Source organism: Pleurodeles waltl, chromosome 12 (assembly GCF_031143425.1).
Source record: "Pleurodeles waltl isolate 20211129_DDA chromosome 12, aPleWal1.hap1.20221129, whole genome shotgun sequence".
In the NCBI taxonomy this organism is placed as follows: Eukaryota; Metazoa; Chordata; class Amphibia; order Caudata; family Salamandridae; genus Pleurodeles; species Pleurodeles waltl.
In genome coordinates this window covers 81,048,135-81,066,473 of record NC_090451.1, presented here as the reverse complement: position 1 = coordinate 81,066,473, position 18,339 = coordinate 81,048,135, and the positions used below count along the sequence as shown (strand labels likewise).

The 18,339-nt window shown below is 45.2% G+C and overlaps 1 protein-coding gene across 1 annotated transcript in view; it reads left to right on the top strand.

The window, feature by feature from the left end:
- Nucleotides 1-18,339, top strand: part of AP3D1 (adaptor related protein complex 3 subunit delta 1) — a 437,106-nt gene that overhangs the window by 272,776 nt on the left and 145,991 nt on the right. The window contains exon 23 of the mRNA XM_069217822.1: nucleotides 8,469-8,588. Coding sequence (XP_069073923.1) covers nucleotides 8,469-8,588 — 120 coding nt within the window. The remainder of the gene's footprint in view (nucleotides 1-8,468; nucleotides 8,589-18,339) is intronic.

Genomic DNA, 18,339 nt, shown 5'->3' with positions numbered 1-18,339 from the left:
TTTCGTTATGATTTTAAGGAACATGCCAGGAAGTCTGTAAGAGTAATTCCCATCATACGCTATATCTGGGACAAGGGAATGAAAATCATGAATCATGTACCACCAGTTCTACCTCGCCTGGATAAGAAGTACAAAGCCACAGATGATTTGATTGCTTGTCTCACTGATCAACCCAAGCCTGACTCCGTCATCTCACAGGCAGCGCAGAGGTGCTCAGAAAATCCTTCAGCTCCCGTCTCTGCACCACCAGACAAAGAAGGCAGATGCTTAGATAACATAGGGAAGAGATTCTCTCTTATGTCTATCACAGTGCGAGCAGCCAACTCATTTGCCACCCTGGGTTGTTATGACCACCCAATGTGGTCAGATATCAGCAGTCTGATTGATTTAATCCTTGAAGACAGGAAGACTGAAGCTAAGAAAATTTTATAGGGAGGAGGAACGTACTTCATCGGAAATCATAGACTGTGCTCTTGACATTGCCTCTACAGGTTTCAGTCAGTTGCCGGAGCTGTGGTCTTGGGATGCCAGGGATGGTCCAAGGCTACCTCTTTTAGACCAGAGATCCAATCTAAGATCCTGGACATGGCCTATGACAGCAAAACTTTGTTCGGGAAGCATATTGGTGTTGTGTTGTTGGCTATAAAGATGGACACTGACACCGCTAGGTCCCTGGGCACTCTCCAGTTTAAGAAGCTGCCCTTTCGGGGGCCAAGAGGGAGAGGTTTCTCTACTTACAGAGGTTGATATTGTAGGAAAATGGCTCCCTGTTGCAGTTCCCCCTCCACCCCCCCACCCCCCCACCCCCCCACCCACTTTTTGCCTGGTATTGATGCTGACTTGACTGAGAAATGTACTGGGACCCTGCTAATCAGGCCCCAGCACCAGTGTTTTTACTAAAAATGTACCATTGTTTTCACAATTGGCACACATCTGGCACATAGATAAGTCCCTTGTAAAAGGTACCAGTGGTCCCTGTGACCAGGGAAGGTCCCTAAGGGCTGCAGCATGTGTTGTGCCACCCTAGGGGACCCCTCACCTAACACAGGCACACTGCCATTGCAGATAGTGTGTGTTGGTGGGGAGAAAAAGGCAACGTCAACATGGCATCCCCCTCAGGATGCCATGGACACAAAATACTGCCTGTGGCATAGGTAACTCACACCTCTAGCAGGCCTTACAGTCATAAGGCAGGGTGCAGTATACCACAAGTGAGGGCATAGCTGCATGAGCAATATGCCCCTACAGTGTCTAAGTCCATTCTTAGACATTGTAAGTACACTGTGGCCATATTAAGTATATGGTCTGGGAGTTTGTCAAAAATGAACTCCACAGCTCCATAATAGCTACACTGAATACTGGGAAGTTTGGTATCAAACTTTTCAGAATAATAAACCCACACTGATGCCAGTGTTGGATGTATTACAAAATGGACACAGAGGGCATCTTAGAAGATGCCCCCTGTATTTTACCCAATCCTTCAGTGCAGGACTGACTGGTCTGTGCCAGCCTGCCACTGAGATGAGTTTCTGCCCCCCTGGGGTGAGAGCCCTTGTGCTCTCTGAGGACAGAAACAAAGCCTGCACTGGGTAGAGGTGGTTCTCACCTCCCCCTGCAGGAACTTTAACACCTGGCGGTGAGCCTCAAAGGCTCATGCCTTTTGTTACAGCACTCCAGGGCATCCCAGCTAGTGGAGATGCTGACCCCTCCGACCACTGCCCCCACTTTTGGTGGCAAGGCTGGAGGAGATAATTAGAAAAACAAGGAGTCACCCACCAGTCAGGACTACCACTAAGGTGCCCTGAGCTGAGCTGACCCCTGCCTTTAGAAATCCTCCATCTTGAGATTGGAGGATTCCCCCAGTAGGATTAGGGATGTGCCTCCCTCCCCTCAGGGAGGAGGCACAAAGAGGGTGTAACCACCCTACAGGACACTAGCCATTGGCTACTGCCCTCCTGACCTAAACACACCCCTAAATCTAGTATTTAGAGGCGACCCAGAACCCAGGAAATCAGATTCCTGCAACCTACACAAAGAAGAAGGACTGCTGACCTGAAAGCCCTGCAGAGACGACAGAGACGACAACTGCTTTGGCCCCAGCCCTACCGGTGTGCCTCCTGCCTCAAAGAACCTTCACAGCGATGCATCCGATGGGGACCAGCGACCTCTGAAGCCTCAGAGGACTGCCCTGAACCAAAGGACCAAGAAACTCCTTTGAACAGCAGCTCTGTTAAAAAACAGCAACAACTTTGCAACTTTTAAAGAGCTCACTCTTCCCGCCGGAAGCGTGAGACTTCACCCTCTGCACCCGACGCCACTGGCTCAAGGTCCAGAGAACCAACACTACAGAGAGGACTCGCAGGCAACTGCGACCTCGTGAGTAACCCAAGACAACCCCCCTGGACCCCCACAGCGACACATGCAGAGAGAATCCAGAGGCTCCCCCTGACCGCGACTGCCTGTAACAAGGAACCTGACGCCTGGACCAAGCACTGCACCCGCAGCCCCCAGGACCAAAATGACCGAACACCAGTGCAGGAGTGGCCCCAGGAGACCCTTTGCCTAGTCCGGTTAGTGGCTGACCCGAGAAGCCCCCCTGTGCCCTGCCTGCACCGCTAGAGTGACCCCAGAGTCCCTCCATTGATTCCTATACAAAACCCGACACCTGCTTTGCGCACTGCACCAGGCCGCCCCTGTGCCACTGAGGGTGTATTTTGTGTGCCTACTTGTGTCCCCCCCCCAGTGCTCTACAAAACCCCCCTGGTCTGCCCACCAAAGACGCAGGTATTTACCTGTTGGCAGACTGGAACCGGAGCATCCCTGTTCTCCATAGGTGCCTATGTGTTTTGGGCCCTCCTTTGACCTCTGCACCTGACCGGCCCTGTGTTGCTGCTGCAATAACTTTGGGGTTGCCTTGAACCCCCAACAGTGGGCTGCCTATGCCCAGGAACTTGAACTTGTAAGTGCTTTACTTACCTGAAAAACTAACCAATGCTTACCTCCCCTAGGAACTGTTGATTTCTGCAGTGTGTCCACTTTTAAAATAGTTTATTGTCATTTTAACTAAAACTGTGTATGTTACTGCTCTAATTCAAAGTTCCTTACTTATCTGTGTGGAGTACCTTGCATTTTATGTAATTACTTCAAATCTTGAATCTTGTGGTTCTAAAATAAATTAAGAAAATATATTTTTCTATATAAAAAAACTATTGGCCTGGAGTTAAGTCTTTGAGTGTGTGTTGCTCATTTATTGCCTGTGTGTGTACAACAAATGCTTAACCCTACCCTATGATAAGCCTACTGCTCGAGCACACTACCACAAAATAGAGCATTAGAATTATCTAATTTTGCCACTATCTTACCTCTAAGGGGAACCCTTGGACTCTGTGCACACTATCTCTTAGTTTGAGATAGTTTATACAGAGCCAACTTCCTACAGATATCAACTACAGAATTATCAACCTCAATATAGGCCCTTCTACCATCAAGCCTATTGCCAACTACCTTCAGCAGCCCTCAACAAACAAGGTGGCCGCTGAATGCAACCCCACCAGTATCATGATTCAACCCGTAAACAATGATTTCGACCAGGTACCAGCTACATTTGCTTCTTCTAGCAAAGTGGGTGCGAATATCTCCCACTATCTCTCCCAATGGAACAAGATAACATTAGACAGGTGGGTTTTGGACTTAGTAAATTACAGAAATACCCTAGAGTTTGTGCAGAAACCACCAAACAATCCTCCTAAAAGAGCACACCCACTTTGACATCACTTACTGAGGAAAGATGCCCTGATAGTACTGGCCAAGGGTGAGATAGAAAAAGGTTCATTCTCTCAAAAAGCATGGGATTTTACTCCTGTTTTTTTCCTTGTAAAAAAGAAAACAGGAGAATGGAGACCCATTCTGGACCTCAGGAAACGAAACAAATTTCTGCGCAAACAATCTTTCCATGTGATCACTCCATCCAAAATCCTCCATCTGTTAAACAGCGGAGATTACATGACATCCCTAGATTTGCAAGATGCATACTTCAACGTTACTATACGTTTCAAGCATCTCACGGATCTCCGGTTCACTGTAGCTGGTACCCACTTGCAATTCAAGGCCCTTCCCTTAGGCCTCAAGCCTGCTCCTCGAATCTTTACAAAATGCCTCGCCCTGGTTGCAGCCACGCTTTGCAATGAAAATTATCAGGTATTTCCCTACCTAGTTGACTACCTAGTTGACTGGCTGCTCAAAGCTTCAATAGCACAGCAAGTTGCCAAAGCTACCAAAGCCTGCATCTCCCTGTTTCATGGGCTATGCCTCACAGTAAACTATTCAAAGTCCTCTGCCATTCGGTAAGGAAATGCCTCCTTGGCATGGTTACCCCCTGACTTTTTGCCTTTGCTAATGCTAAGTTATGATTTGAAAGTGTGCTGGGACCCTGCTAACCAGGCCCCAGCACCAGTGTTCTTTCCCAAAATCTGTACCTTTGTCTCCACATATGGCACAGCCCTGGCACTCAGGTAAGTCCCTTGTAACTTGTACCCCTGATGCCAGGGAAGGTCTCTAAGGGCTGCAGCATGTCTTATGCCACCCTAGGGACCCCTCACTCAGCACATGCACACTGCCTCACAGCTTGTGTGTGCTGGTGGGGAGAAAATGACTAAGTCGACATGGCACTCCCCTCAGAGTACCATGCCAACCTCACACTGCCTGTGGCATAGGTTAGTCACCCCTCTAGCAGGCCTTCCAGCCCTAAGGCAGGGTGCACTATACCACAGGTGAGGGCATAGGTGCATGAGCACTATGCCCCTACAGTGTCTAAGCAAAACCTTAGACATTGTAAGTGCAGGGTAGCCATAAGAGAATATGGTCTGGGAGTCTGTCAAACACGAACTCCACAGTACCATAATGGCTACACTGAAAACTGGGAAGTTTGGTATCAAACTTCTAAGCACAATAAATGCACACTGATGCCAGTGTGCAATTTATTGTAACATACACCCAGAGGGCATCTTACAGATGCCCCCTGAAAACATACCCAACTTCTAGTGTAGGCTGACTAGTTTCTGCCAGCCTGCCACACACCAGACATGTTGCTTGCCACATGGGGAGAGTGCCTTTGTCACTCTGTGGCCAGGAACAAAGCCTGTACTGGGTGGAGGTGCTTCTCACCTCCCCCTGCAGGAACTGTAACACCTGGCAGTGAGCCTCAAAGGCTCACCTCTTTTGTTACAGCGCCCCAGGGCATCCCAGCTAGTGGAGATGTCCGCCCCTCTGGCCACTGCCCCCACTTGTGGCGGCAAGGCTGGAGGAGATAATTAGGAAAACAAGGAGGAGTCACCCACCAGTCAGGACAGCCCCTAGGGTGTCCTGAGCTGAGGTGACTCTTACTTTTAGAAATCCTCCATCTTGTGGATGGGGGATTCCCCCAATAGGATTAGGGATGTGCCCTCCTCCCCACAGGGAGGAGGCACAAAGAGGGTGTAGCCACCCTCAAGGACAGTAGCCATTGGCTACTTCCCTCCCAGACCTAAACACACCCTTAAATTCAGTATTTAGGGGCTCCCCAGAACCTAGGAAACTAGATTCCTGCAACCTTAACTAGAAGAAGGACTGCTGACCTCAAGCCCTGCAGTGAAGATGGAGACAGCAACTGCTTTGGCCCCAGCCCTACCGGCCTGTCTCCCAACTTCGAAGAAAACTGCAACAGCGACACATCCAACAGGGACCAGCGACCTCTGAAGCCTCAGAGGACTGCCCTGCAACCAAGGACCAAGAAACTCCTTTGAACAGCGGCCCTGTTCAATAATCTGCAACTTTCTTGCAACAAAGAAACGACTTTGAAGACTTCACCTTTCCCGCAGGAAGCGTGAGACTTTCCACTCTGCACCTGACGCCCCTGGCTCGACCTGCGGAAAACCAACACTACAGGGAGGACTCCCCGGCGACTGCGAGCCCGTGAGTAGCCAGAGGCGATCCCCCTGAGCCCCAACAGTGACGCCTGCAGAGGAAATCCAGATGCTCCCCCTGACCGCGACTGCCTGTAACAAGGGACCCGACGCCTGGAACCAACACTGCATCCGCAGCCCCCAGGACCTGCAGGAACCGAACTCCAGTGCAGGAGCAACCCCCAGGCGACCCTCTGCCTAGCCCAGGTGGCGGCTACCCCGAGGAGCCTCCTGCCCCCTCCCCTGCCCCCTCCTCCCCACCCCACCCCGTGCCTGCCTGCATCGTTGAAGAGACCCCTGGGTCTCCCCATTACTTCCTATACAAAACCCGACGCCTGTTTGCACTCTGCACCCGGCTGCCCCTGTGCCGCTGAGGGTGTACTTTTTGTGCCTGCTTGTGTCCCCCTCCGGTGCCCTACAAAAACCCCTGGTCTGCCCCGAGGACGCGGGTACTTACCTGCTGGCAGACTGGAACCGGGGCACTCCTGTTCTCCATTGAAGCCTATGTGTTTTGGGCACCTCTTTAACCTCTGCACCTGACCTGCCCTGAGCTGCTGGCATGGTAACTTTGGGGTTGCCTTGAACCCCCAACGGTGGGCTACCTTGGACCCAACTTTGAGACTTGTAAGAGCTTTACTTACCTGTGAACTTAACCTTTACTTACCTCCACCAGGAACTGTTGATTTTTTTCACAGTGTCCACTTTTAAAATAGCTTATTGCCATTTTTTCCAAGACTGTCCATGATATTGTGATTATTCAAAGTTCCTAGAGTTCCTAAGTGAAATACCTTTCATTGAAAGTATTACTTGTAAATCTTGAACCTGTGGTTCTTAAAATAAACTAAGAAAGGATATTTTCCTATATAAAAACCTATTGGCCTGGAGTACGTCTTTGAGTGTGTGTTCCTCATTTATTGCCTGTGTGTGTACAACAAATGCTTAACACTACCCTCTGATAAGCCTAACGCTCGACCACACTACCACAAAATAGAGTATTAGAATTATCTCTTTTTGCCACTTTCTTACCTCTAAGGGGAACCCTTGGACTCTGTGCACACTATTTAACTTCCTACACATTCCAAGTCAGACTATAATGTTTAAGGGGCCAACCTTGATGCAATCAGAAACAAGGCATATCTGTCACAAGACAGGCAACAAACATTGTCAAACCTAGTTCTACAGATCTCCAAAAGAAGTCTGTTTCAGTACGACTGTTCAAGTCTCTCCTGGGCATAATCTCTTCCACAATAAGCCTGGTCCTGCTGGCATGATTAAACACGAGGCCTTTGCAGGAGGAACTCCAGATACAATGAATCCAATCACAAGGCTCCTTCAAAGACTTGATCACCATTACCCCAAGGATGAAAGAGACACTAGCATGATGGTCTCACATAAATCATCTCTCTCAAGGCCTTACAATCCTGACTTCAGTACCAGACTTTGTCATCAAGACCGATGCCTCCTTGGAGGGCAGGGGAGGTCATTTACAGGACCTACGGATACAGGGAAAGTGGTCCACACTTCACAAATCAATGCATATCAATCGCCTGGAACTGAAATCGATATTTCTCACTCTACAGGCCTTTCTTCCACAAATAGCAGGAGCCTCTGTGCTGGTCCGTACAGACAAAACAACCAGCATGTATTTGGTAAGCAAGGGGGAACCAAGTCTTTATCTCTCTCTCTCACTCCACCTGTAACTTCAGTTATCCAGTATTGGTATCTTTCATAGATTCACATGCGGCCCACCCTCCTCCCCTGAGAGGCTCCCCTTATAACTAGGGATGTTATCACTTGTGCTCAAACATCTGAGGGAATCAGCCTCTCTTGGGAGTATTCTAGAGGGTGCTAGTACCTGATTGGTCAAAGTTCAAGTTTGGTCCTTTTTAAAAAAAAAAAAAAAAAAAAAAAAAAAAAGAGTACAGGGCTTTTTAACTGATGGCCTACTGCCATTATAGCCTGATGGTTTTATATACTGCTTTATTATGGTACCGTGGGACTCCTAGTACAACGATGATTCAAGCATGTGAATCTATGAAAGGTACAAATACTGGATAACTGAAGTTACAGGTAAGTAGCTCATTTCCTTACTCACCACATCCTGAGTCACTCTGTCAACGTCTGAAATATAGGAGGTCCAGGGAAGTTTTAAAAAAGATCTAGGTGTCTGGTTTCTTAGCTTTGTTTCATATTGTCACTTTCAGTTGTGTTTCCGAATGAATGTATTTGAGTTGCAAACCTTAGGTCCATTGTTTTGTATAGACAATATATAATAAAAAGTATATACTATACCAGTGTGCAGAAAGCCATTCTATATTTAGCTGTGTTCAGTGAAAGTCGTAGGTTCTCTCTTCATTTTTAATATATAAGAATAAGGACCATTAACATGGTTTGTGTTTCTTCACACAACTGTGCATACCTGGGTTGTTTGAACTAGCAGAAAATGGTAATAAAGTGCACCATCATGCTGTAGTTAATTTCCATGAACAAATGATTTCTTTCTCACTTTACTTTTATGCTACAATTTAGAAAAGCAAAGAGAAGGATGAAGCACGGAAGCATAAAAAGTCCTCCATGAGCATCGACACAGAAGAGTTGCCTGTGAAAGTGGAGCCGGAAGTAGGTGGGAAAGATAACTTGCCATCAGATGTAAGTACATTTACCTCTTCATAAGGTATAGAAGATTGTATCCTTGAAATAATACTTCACAAAGTTGTTGACTGACACAACAAGGGAGCAAAAGTATTTGTCTTTTACTAAAGCTCATTTTGTGAAATATTCATAGCTGCTAAGCACCAATCATGAAAACGTCTTCCACTGTGTCATGGTGCTGGGGAGCATGCCATGTATGTGTGCAGAGTTTTCTTGGTGTCAATGCAATGAACAACCCTGCATTGCTTTTAGAATTGCAAATCCAGCACTCAAGTCCCATTGGGCTTAGAATTGAGTGCCTCTTGTCTTCTTCCTTTCCACCCAAGTTTCCTGGTTGAGACTTAATGCAGTTGTCAATCTCCCTATTTAGAGTAATGTTAAATAAAAATATTCAATTTTACAAGAAATAATTAGGGCTCCCGGCTGTTTGTTATTTGTTGTACATTTCCGTCTGTGTCTGATCCATATTTACTCCAGTATTGGAACATTCATAGATTCACATGCTTGAATCATTCCCCTTCGTCGTGTTGGGTGTCCCTGGTACCATATAATAGCAATATAAAGTTATATATATATATATATATATATATATATATATATATATATATACACACACACACACACACACAACATGGAGACAATTTTGCAACCTATCATAGTCTATTTAAAAAAAAGAGACCAAACCTATCTGTCAGCCAATCAGGCTGCCTTTCCCTCTAGCACACGCTTGAGAGTAGCTCCAGTCCCTCATATTTTCTACTGCACATCGTGCTAGGGAGTCTCCACTGAGCTCTGCTCAGTTCCTGTTTGGATACTTTCAAGTCATATTGCCTATATATTTGTGCTGGGGAAGTACTTCTTTGGTTCCCACAGCATTTTCATACAAGAAATCTGTCTTTTACCTTTTTTCATAATGGAGACAAGGAGAAGAAAGGTCTCCTGATGGCTTGTGGTACCTGTGGACAAAAGTCTTTATTCAGAAGACCCTCACAAAGACTGCATTTATTGCCTCTACCCTGTTCATTCTGCCATGGACTGTAAGATAGGTCATACCTTTTCAACTAAAACATTGAAGGGTAGAGAAGGAAGGCTGCTAATCTGGCTTCAAAAGCTCAAAAACAGAAAAGAGCCAGTTTCTGCCTCTGATTCCTCTTGGTCCTCCTAAAAAATCTAATCGGAGTGAGAGATCACCTGACTCAAGATCCTCCTCTGAGCAGCCCAAAAAGGCCTAAAAGAAGACCAACATGGCTCTTACAACGGCCACAGTCCTTCAGCATCTCCTCAGGAGCGCAAATCATCCTCTTCTAAAAACGGAGAAAAAAGACCCTGCTGTCTCTTTAAAAAAAATAAAAAGTCTAACAAGTCATCCCCTGAGCCGTCTACACCTTCTCCGAAGATCAGTCATTCATTTAAAAACTCTCTTCAGCTCTGCGTGCCGACAGATCGTCAACAACTATCCCACCATCGGCAAGGACACAGTTGTCTGCGGCGTCAGCAACGACAACGAAAACATATACAACGGCATCATCAACGACGACGACAGCTACAGTTATCACGTTGTCCACTACCTCTTCTTTCTTGTTGATGACGTCCACATGAACAGCGTCAATAACAAGACTATCGATATTGAAGGTTTTCCTGAGTTTCTCGTGGACAACACTGACAACAGCTCCATCTTCAACACCTATTACTTTGCCAACTACGTTACTGGTGACGACTAGCCCACTGATGGCAGTCAAGATAACATTAACGAACCCGTCAACGGCACTGTTGACGACAGGAATAATTCCAAGACAAAAAAAGCACGATTTTGACCCCAAAACACACCTCTCCCACTAAGGTGACAATTTTACACCAGCTCATCTTTTGGATGAAGAAGACTGATGAGGGAGGGGGTCCTTTGGGGTCGCGCATTGTCCCTTCGAGTTACTTGTAAAGTGCTAAGAAGAAGAGGAGGAATAGGAGGAGGAATATGGACCATGACCAGAATCAGCAGCCATTCCAGGAATAAATGGTTTGTCTACATGTATCTCTAATTTCTGATTTACAAGTCATGCTTTCAGATTATAGAAAGCAGTTTCCATTTACTGCAACTCCTACACATCAGACATCCACCATTGCCACCTCTCCTGCTGCTCAGCAATCTACACCTGCACAGAGACCTATGTCATTACCGACCTCAGTTAGGTTTAGGAGTACACCACAGACACCCCTTCTCCTTAATGCAGATACCTCTGATGAGGAGAGAGAGAGAGGGAGAGCTCATGACACACATATGGAATGGGATGACTACCTCATCCCTGTGCCATCATCTCCGTCACCTACCCCAGTGGACTCGTCACCGGAAGATATTGGTGGTTTTTCACAATTTGATGAAAAGGGCAGCTAAAAAAATGTGCACTCCCCATGCCTACCAAACAGATGGATGGTTTCTTATATGATTTCAAGGAACCGTTCCAGAAAAGTGTACGATCCATGCTCATTCTTAGCTATATTTGGGAAGTGGGCCTTTAGGTAATGAAGAATCCGTCTAGAGTGACTGTGGTTCTTCCGCGCCTTGAAGAAATATAAAGCACCTGAGGACACCTGGCTTGTCTAATTGGTCATCCAAAGCCATATTCAATGATTATGCAAGCAGCCCAAAGAAGATTCAAGAACCTCTCCACTCCAATCTCTGATCCTCTGGACAAAGAGGGAAGATGCTAAGATAACATTGGTAAGCGTTTTCCCTCAATGTCAGCGCTAGCAGTTAGGGTGGAAAATTCTCTGGCTATTTTGGGCAGATATGATTGGCAGCTATGGGCCGACATCGCCTCATACATACATCAACTTCCAGAAGAGGCTAAGATGGAGGCAAAAAAAAAAATCCTGCATTAAGGGGAAACTATAAACTGCACCATGGACATCGTCGCCGCATGGCAGCATCTGCTGTGCTCGGGAGGCAAGGCTAACTTAAAACTACCTCCTTTAGGCCCAAATTGCAAAATAAGATTCTGGACCTTCCCTTTGATGGAGAGGCCCTTTTTGGCAAGCATGTAGACAAAGTGCTACAGACAAAACGGACACAGATATGGCTAGATCATTGGGAAATCTCCAGTTCAAAAATGTGCCCTTTCGAGGAGCCAGAGGAAGATGGATGCCTTCATATACAGGAGGTTTTCAACAGTACAGTTATCACTCTTATACATCTACTTCTCAGCAGTTTCATTATCGATATTCCGAAAGGCAACCACCTCAAGCGGCCTACAACAGACCTACTCCTCGATGACGATCACCACGTCAGGGGAAAGAATCTGGTTGTCGCCAGTGACCTAGTTGCAAGCTCCGGCTACTCCGCTCTCCCCACCATTCAGACTAGGAGGAAGAATATCCCAGCTCATCCAACACTGGCAAGAGATAACGTTGGACGAATGGATCCTCAACCTTGTTGACTTTGGAGACACCCTAGAATTTATTCAGCTCCTACCATTAAACCCACAGCACACTTCCTTATCTTAACATCTATGTCTGCTCAATTTGGATGTCAAGACCATGCTCCGAAAGGGAGTGATACAGAGAAGTCCCTCTTTCACACCAAGAAAGGGATACTATTCCTGTTTTTTTTTTTTCCATTCGTGAAAGATGGAAGAAGGGCATCCTATCCACGACCTTAACAAATATCTGAAAAAGCAATTGTTCTGCATGATAAATTTGCAAGATATTCTCATATGGCTTAATCACAGAGATTCTATGGCAACTCTAGACATGCAGGATGCATATTTTCACATCCCCATCCATCCTTCCCACAGAAGATTCCTAAGGTTCACAGTAGCCGGGAGTCACTACCAATTCAGACTTCTTCCTTTTGGCCTGAAGTCAGCCCCAGAAATATTCATCAAATGCCTGGCGCTTGTTGCAGATTTTTTAAGGAAACAAAAACACCAAGTGATCCCATACTTAGACCACTGGCTTGTAGAAGCACATTCCAATCAAGCAGCGCAGAAACCTCAAGGCCTTCATAGCCCTGTTCAACGAGCTAGGTCTTACTTTGAATTGGAAAAAGTCAAATCTACAACCTTCAAGGACTATAACCTTTCTGGCAGCAACTCTGGATAGTATAAGCAACAAGGCTTGTCCCACATCAGAAAGACAAATCAAACTAATATTACTGGCAAAGGCTGTTCAGAAAGAGTCTCTTTCAGTATGCCTTTACAAGTCACTTTTGGGAATGATGTCTCCAAGCATTCCTCGGATTCCGTTCTGCCGCATACGAATGGGACCCCTTCAGAAAGAACTAGACCTCCAATGGGTGCAAGAGACAGGGTTGTTCAACAACGTCATTAAGGCCACTCCAGCTATGGTACAAGCTCTATTTTGGTGAATGCGGCAGACACACCTTTCAGTCTGCCTTTAATTCGCTCAACACTTTTAGTTGGTCATTACCACCAATGCTTTCCTGGAGAGATGGGGAGCATACCTTCAAGACCTACAGGTCAGTGGCAAGTGGCAGGAGGGTTGTCACACCAGCCTGCTAGACCTCAAGGCAGTACATCTAGCTTTGCAGGCTTTCCTTTCCAGAATAAATAACTCTGCTGTTCTTACATTAACATACAATATGACAACGATGCACTACATAAACAAACAAGGAGATAGAAGATCACTTCCCCTCTCTCGGGAGTTGCAAGACATCTGGAATTGCTCCATCCGAAATGGAGTGCATGTAAGAGTGGGGCATGTCCCAAGGTCCCCTTGCCACAAGTGGGAACTGAATACGGAAACAGCCAAGTGTTTTCACAGTGGGGCAAACCCAATCTCGACCTGTTTGCAAACCCCAGAACACCAGATGCCAATTCTTTGCAAGATGGCATCACCATTCGGGATAATGGGGGAATGCGTTTTTGATGGCATGGTCCGGAATCTTTGCCTACACCTTTCCGCCCTTCCCCTGATTCCAAAGTTTCTCACAAAGATTAAGAACAAGCCTTGCAGAATAATATGAATTGCCCCAAGGTGGCTTTGCCAGCACTGGTTTACTGAGCTTTTCCTGCTGTCAGAGAAACCTCACATCCGACTGACACTTTCAGCTTATCTACTGACAATGAGCAAGGGCCAGGTCCTGCACCCGGATCCCGAGTCTCTCCACTTATCATCCTGGCTCCTGAACACAATGAGTTTGCCCATCTAAACATCTCACCTGAATGTAGAGAGATACTTTGTAGGGCCAGAGCACACAGTACTAACAAAACCTATTCTCACAAATGGATTTTGTTTTGCTTATGGTGTCAACAGGCACGGATACATCCTTCCTCATCACCGGAGCAGTTGTTGCCATACCTATTACATTTGACATGCTCAAGGTTAGCTCATGCAACCATCAGAGTTCACCTGGCTGCCATATCCCATTTCAGACAGTCACCTAGATCTCCCTCATTATGGTCGCCCAGACTAATCAAACAGTTCCTCAAAGGCTTATTTATGGTTTCCCCTCCAGTCAGACCTCCTCTTCTATCTTGGCACGTGAAGATGGTGTTATTGCAGCTCATGAAGCACCCATTTGAGCCTATTCACAGAGCAGATTTAAAGTACTTTGGAAGGTTGCTCTTTGTGGCCCAGACGTCTGCCAGATTTGTCCGTGAAATCCAAGATCTCATTATTCAGGAACCCTTCCAACAATTTAAGGAAGTCAGGGTAATCCTTCACACAAAACCCAAAGTTTATCCCCGATTTCTTTTGGACTTTCATCTCCATGAACTTTTGACTTAAAGACCTTCTTTGTGAACCCTTCCCTACCGACTGAAAGAGCTTTTCATATGTTGGACATCAAGAGATGCATCAAATTCTGCATAGACAAGACCAAGAGTTTTCGTAAATCTAACCAGATATGTGTGGCTTACATCATAGCACAAAAAGGACAACCCTTTTCCAAACAGAGCATAGCTAGATGGATAGCTGCTGCAATTCACTTTTGGCACAGCAGGAAAGCCATTACATACTTAGGTGCATGCTCGTTCCACAAGCTCTATTTCAACTGCATTGTTTGCTGGGTGCTACTCCAGGACATTTGCAGAACAGCTACCTGGAAGAATGGCTACACCTTTACACAACACTACTGTATCGACTCAACCCCTCAAGGGGACGTTGTCGTAGGCCAGGTAGTTCTAACGCATCTTTCAGTTTAAAGGTGAGCTAGCTCTTTCTTCCCATCATCCCTTTTCTAGTTAGGCGCATTACATAAGATATAATGTGTTTTTTTCTTTCTTTTAATAACTTCATATGGGACTGTTTTTCATAGGTTTAGTCACATATTATGACTTGTGTTCAGAGTTACCTCGTAAATGATACTGTTTGGGTATACATTTTCTGCTGTGATATTTGGAAAGACTAGCATTCTTAATATCTCATATTGCAGTGCGCTATTATTACTGCTTTCTACTCAGATTCAAGCATGTGAATCTATGAAAGTTCCAATACTGGATTAAGAAAATAAGTTATTTACCTGTAACTGTAGTTCGCCAGTACTGGAATCTTTCATAGATTCACATGCGACCCACCCTCCTCCCCTGAGAAGTTTATCTTTTCTCTCCTAATTATGGCTCTTCTGCCCTTGTGCTGTGGAAAATCTGAGGGTCTGGAGCATTTCTCAGGAGTGTTCTAAAGGGCAAGGCAGCCTGATTGGCTGACAGACAGATTTGATCTTTTTTTTTAAATAGACTATGATAGGTTACAAAATTGAAGGGCCTAAGGTCTTCATGTTCTATGGATTTAACTTTACATTTCTATTATATGGTACCAGGGACTCCCTTCTGGACGACAAGAATGATTCAAGCATGTGAATCTATGAAAGATTCCAGTACTGGAGAACTACAATTACAGGTAAATAACTTATTTTCTTATTTGGCGTTCTGTGAAAAAATAAGACTGCAACTTGTATATCTATGCCTATGTCTATTTGACAAAAACATGTTTATTCTTGAATACCTAACATGTTTTGATACTGCACATACCCACATATGATACATAAATGTATGACTATAAAAACGTGTTGTAGTTCACACACTCATATCTGCAACTGATTACACTTAATTGTACAGCATTCTCCTTCACCCCCGGTCCCTCCCCCAGGTGTCTCTATTCACAGCTAGGCTTCAGTCTTGACTGACAACTCTGTGAATCGTTAAGAGTAACTTCCTTCTGTTTGTAACCTTATATGAGAATAAATACAGACATAGAAAAAGGTTGCTTTCTGCTTGTATTTATTTGTAAAAATCTGTAAAAAAACAGATAGTTAAGGAGTGTAGAACTGCAGTGGAAGGAAGGCTTGCTTCCTTATTTCAGAGTGATTTTGAATCATTCAGTACATATAGATCTGAAAAGAGGCACAGACGTCATTGCTTAAACCTCAATCCAATCCCTCTTGTGTTTCCACTAGAATAAGTCTTAATGGAGATACCAAAATTTCTATTCCTTAAGGCCAAAAACTTGGTTCAGAAGAATGAAGGAAAGCACAGTGTTGTGCTTCAAGTAATCGTAATTTCCGAGAAACCATTTGAGAAATTGATGACTGAACCAGTTTCGGATTAGGTTGGTTTCACGTGGTCTTTCTGCCCAGTGTGAGCAATATAACATGGGTACTGCATTGTAGGATCTTCATTGATTGTCATAAATGTTAGAGTAATTCCCCACTGTGTTAGTGGACCATGGGGCAGTGCATATATGCATATTTGTCTGTAAATTTCATCCCAAATTAATATTAAATTGTTCATATTAATTTGCATTTTCTTTGAAATAAGCAACTTTATAATCAATACAAACTAACATCTTTCAAAGTCCTAACTCCAGCTAAAATCTCACTGACCCTGAAGGTCCTTGGGGAAAAAGTTAATTAAATGACGGTCTAATCAAGTCCCAATTTGAGTTACAAATATGTTAACTACTCACCAGTTTTTGAGTCATATTTCTGTATTTGTTTCACTGGAATACAGACCATGCATGTTGACGGCCTGGTAGTACAGAACCATCTTGCACACTGGGCATGGATTGTCAGTGACTAAGGCCCTCATTATGATCATGGCGGTTTGGCCCTCCAGCATAGCGGTTCTAACCGCCATATAATGCACATTGTGGCGGCCGCCAGCACCAGCCGTCACCCACCACCAGGCTCCCGCCGTCACGCAGCCTGGTGGCGGGATGAAACACCATCCGCAAAGGCTAGCTGCGCTACCCTGCGGATAATGTTTCATTTCCCGCCAGCAAAGGCCTGCAGAGGGGGTGCCCAGTTTTTCCTAGCCATCACAGTTCTTATTGTCGAAAATCATCATATTGCTTTTTTTTTATATCTATTTAAAAATCGTTTTACTCCTTTGCTCTGTTTTGTCAAAACATGGGGTTATACCCTTAACAGTGTTGTTTCATCTTGCATTATAAAAAACAAATACAATCTTAATTTTAATACTGTCCTCTTGGGGGATGGTGTGAGCATAATAGTCCAATTTGTTTCACAGTGGGATACTTGTATGTCACAAGCCCCTTCTCTTATTAGTTGTTCAGTTTTATCAAGTTTGAACAGCAATTTAATCAACAATTCAAACAAGTTGATGCCATCATTTAAATATAATTGAAACTTAGAATTGCCACTTGATGGTTAATAGTTTTCTGCCATATTTTGTGTAGGAGACTTGTAACACCCAGGGTCAAAGGTTCACCTTTTGATGGAAGAAAAAAGTTACTTACCAACAGTAACATTCTTTATGGTGGATACTCCATCTCCTGGTCTCTCACCTGTAGAGCTACCCCAGGCATCAGACTGGATCTGTAAAACTTCAAAGTTTTCACATTGCCAGTAGAGGGGGTTGGCCTTTTAACAACTCCTGAAGTGGTGTAGGTGACCCCACCAAAGCCTTATAGTCCCCATCGTGGCGCAACAACATCAGTTATTCATCCATGTTTTCCAAGTCAGCGGATGGACTGACTTCAGCGATATACCGCAGTACCAAAGCATGAACTGGGATTCTATTATATTTCCCTATAACACATCCAACGGGGAGGCAGGTGGATCGATGAGGAATCTGCAAGTAGATACAGTACCCACCAGAAAGAAAGTTACCACTAATAAGTAACTTTTTTTTCTAACGGATACTCCTGTCTGCAGATTCCTCAATTGTGGAACAGATTTCAGAGCAGCTCCCTGCCCTTGGAGGAGAGTTGATAGATTGCTTTATCTGTCATACAGGATTTCCATGTTTAACAAAGTGGTTGTCCTGGCACACCTCTGAATCCAAGCAGTAATGTTTGGTGATGGTGTGCTGGGATTCCCACGTTGCCACCTTGCATATATCTGCGACTGGAACGCCTCTGGTGAGCATAGAAGTAGTGGATTTGGCCTCAGTGGAATGGGCTCTAATCCTGTCTGGAGGGTCTTTCTTGGCTACTTTGCCATCCAAGTAAAACGAAGGGCCATGTTGAAGAAATATGGAGTATGCTTAGTTTCAGAAGGGAAGGTGCAAAATGGCACCTGGGCTACAGGCAAGAACGTCTGGTCGCCGTGTGAGCCAAGCAGCCCGAAATTACTCCAGGTGGCATTGATGATTAGGCAAAAAAATTGAATAAATGGCATTGAAAAACACTACTGGATCTGAGCCTGGAGTCAGAAACTCAGGCATTGAAGGTGCCAAGAGGTCTGGAGAGAGTAGTTGGGGCCTCGGGGTAGACTGAGGTCGCTCCAGGGCCAGGTTCAGTGGAGTTGTCAGAGCATGGCCAGGCAGAGTAGCTA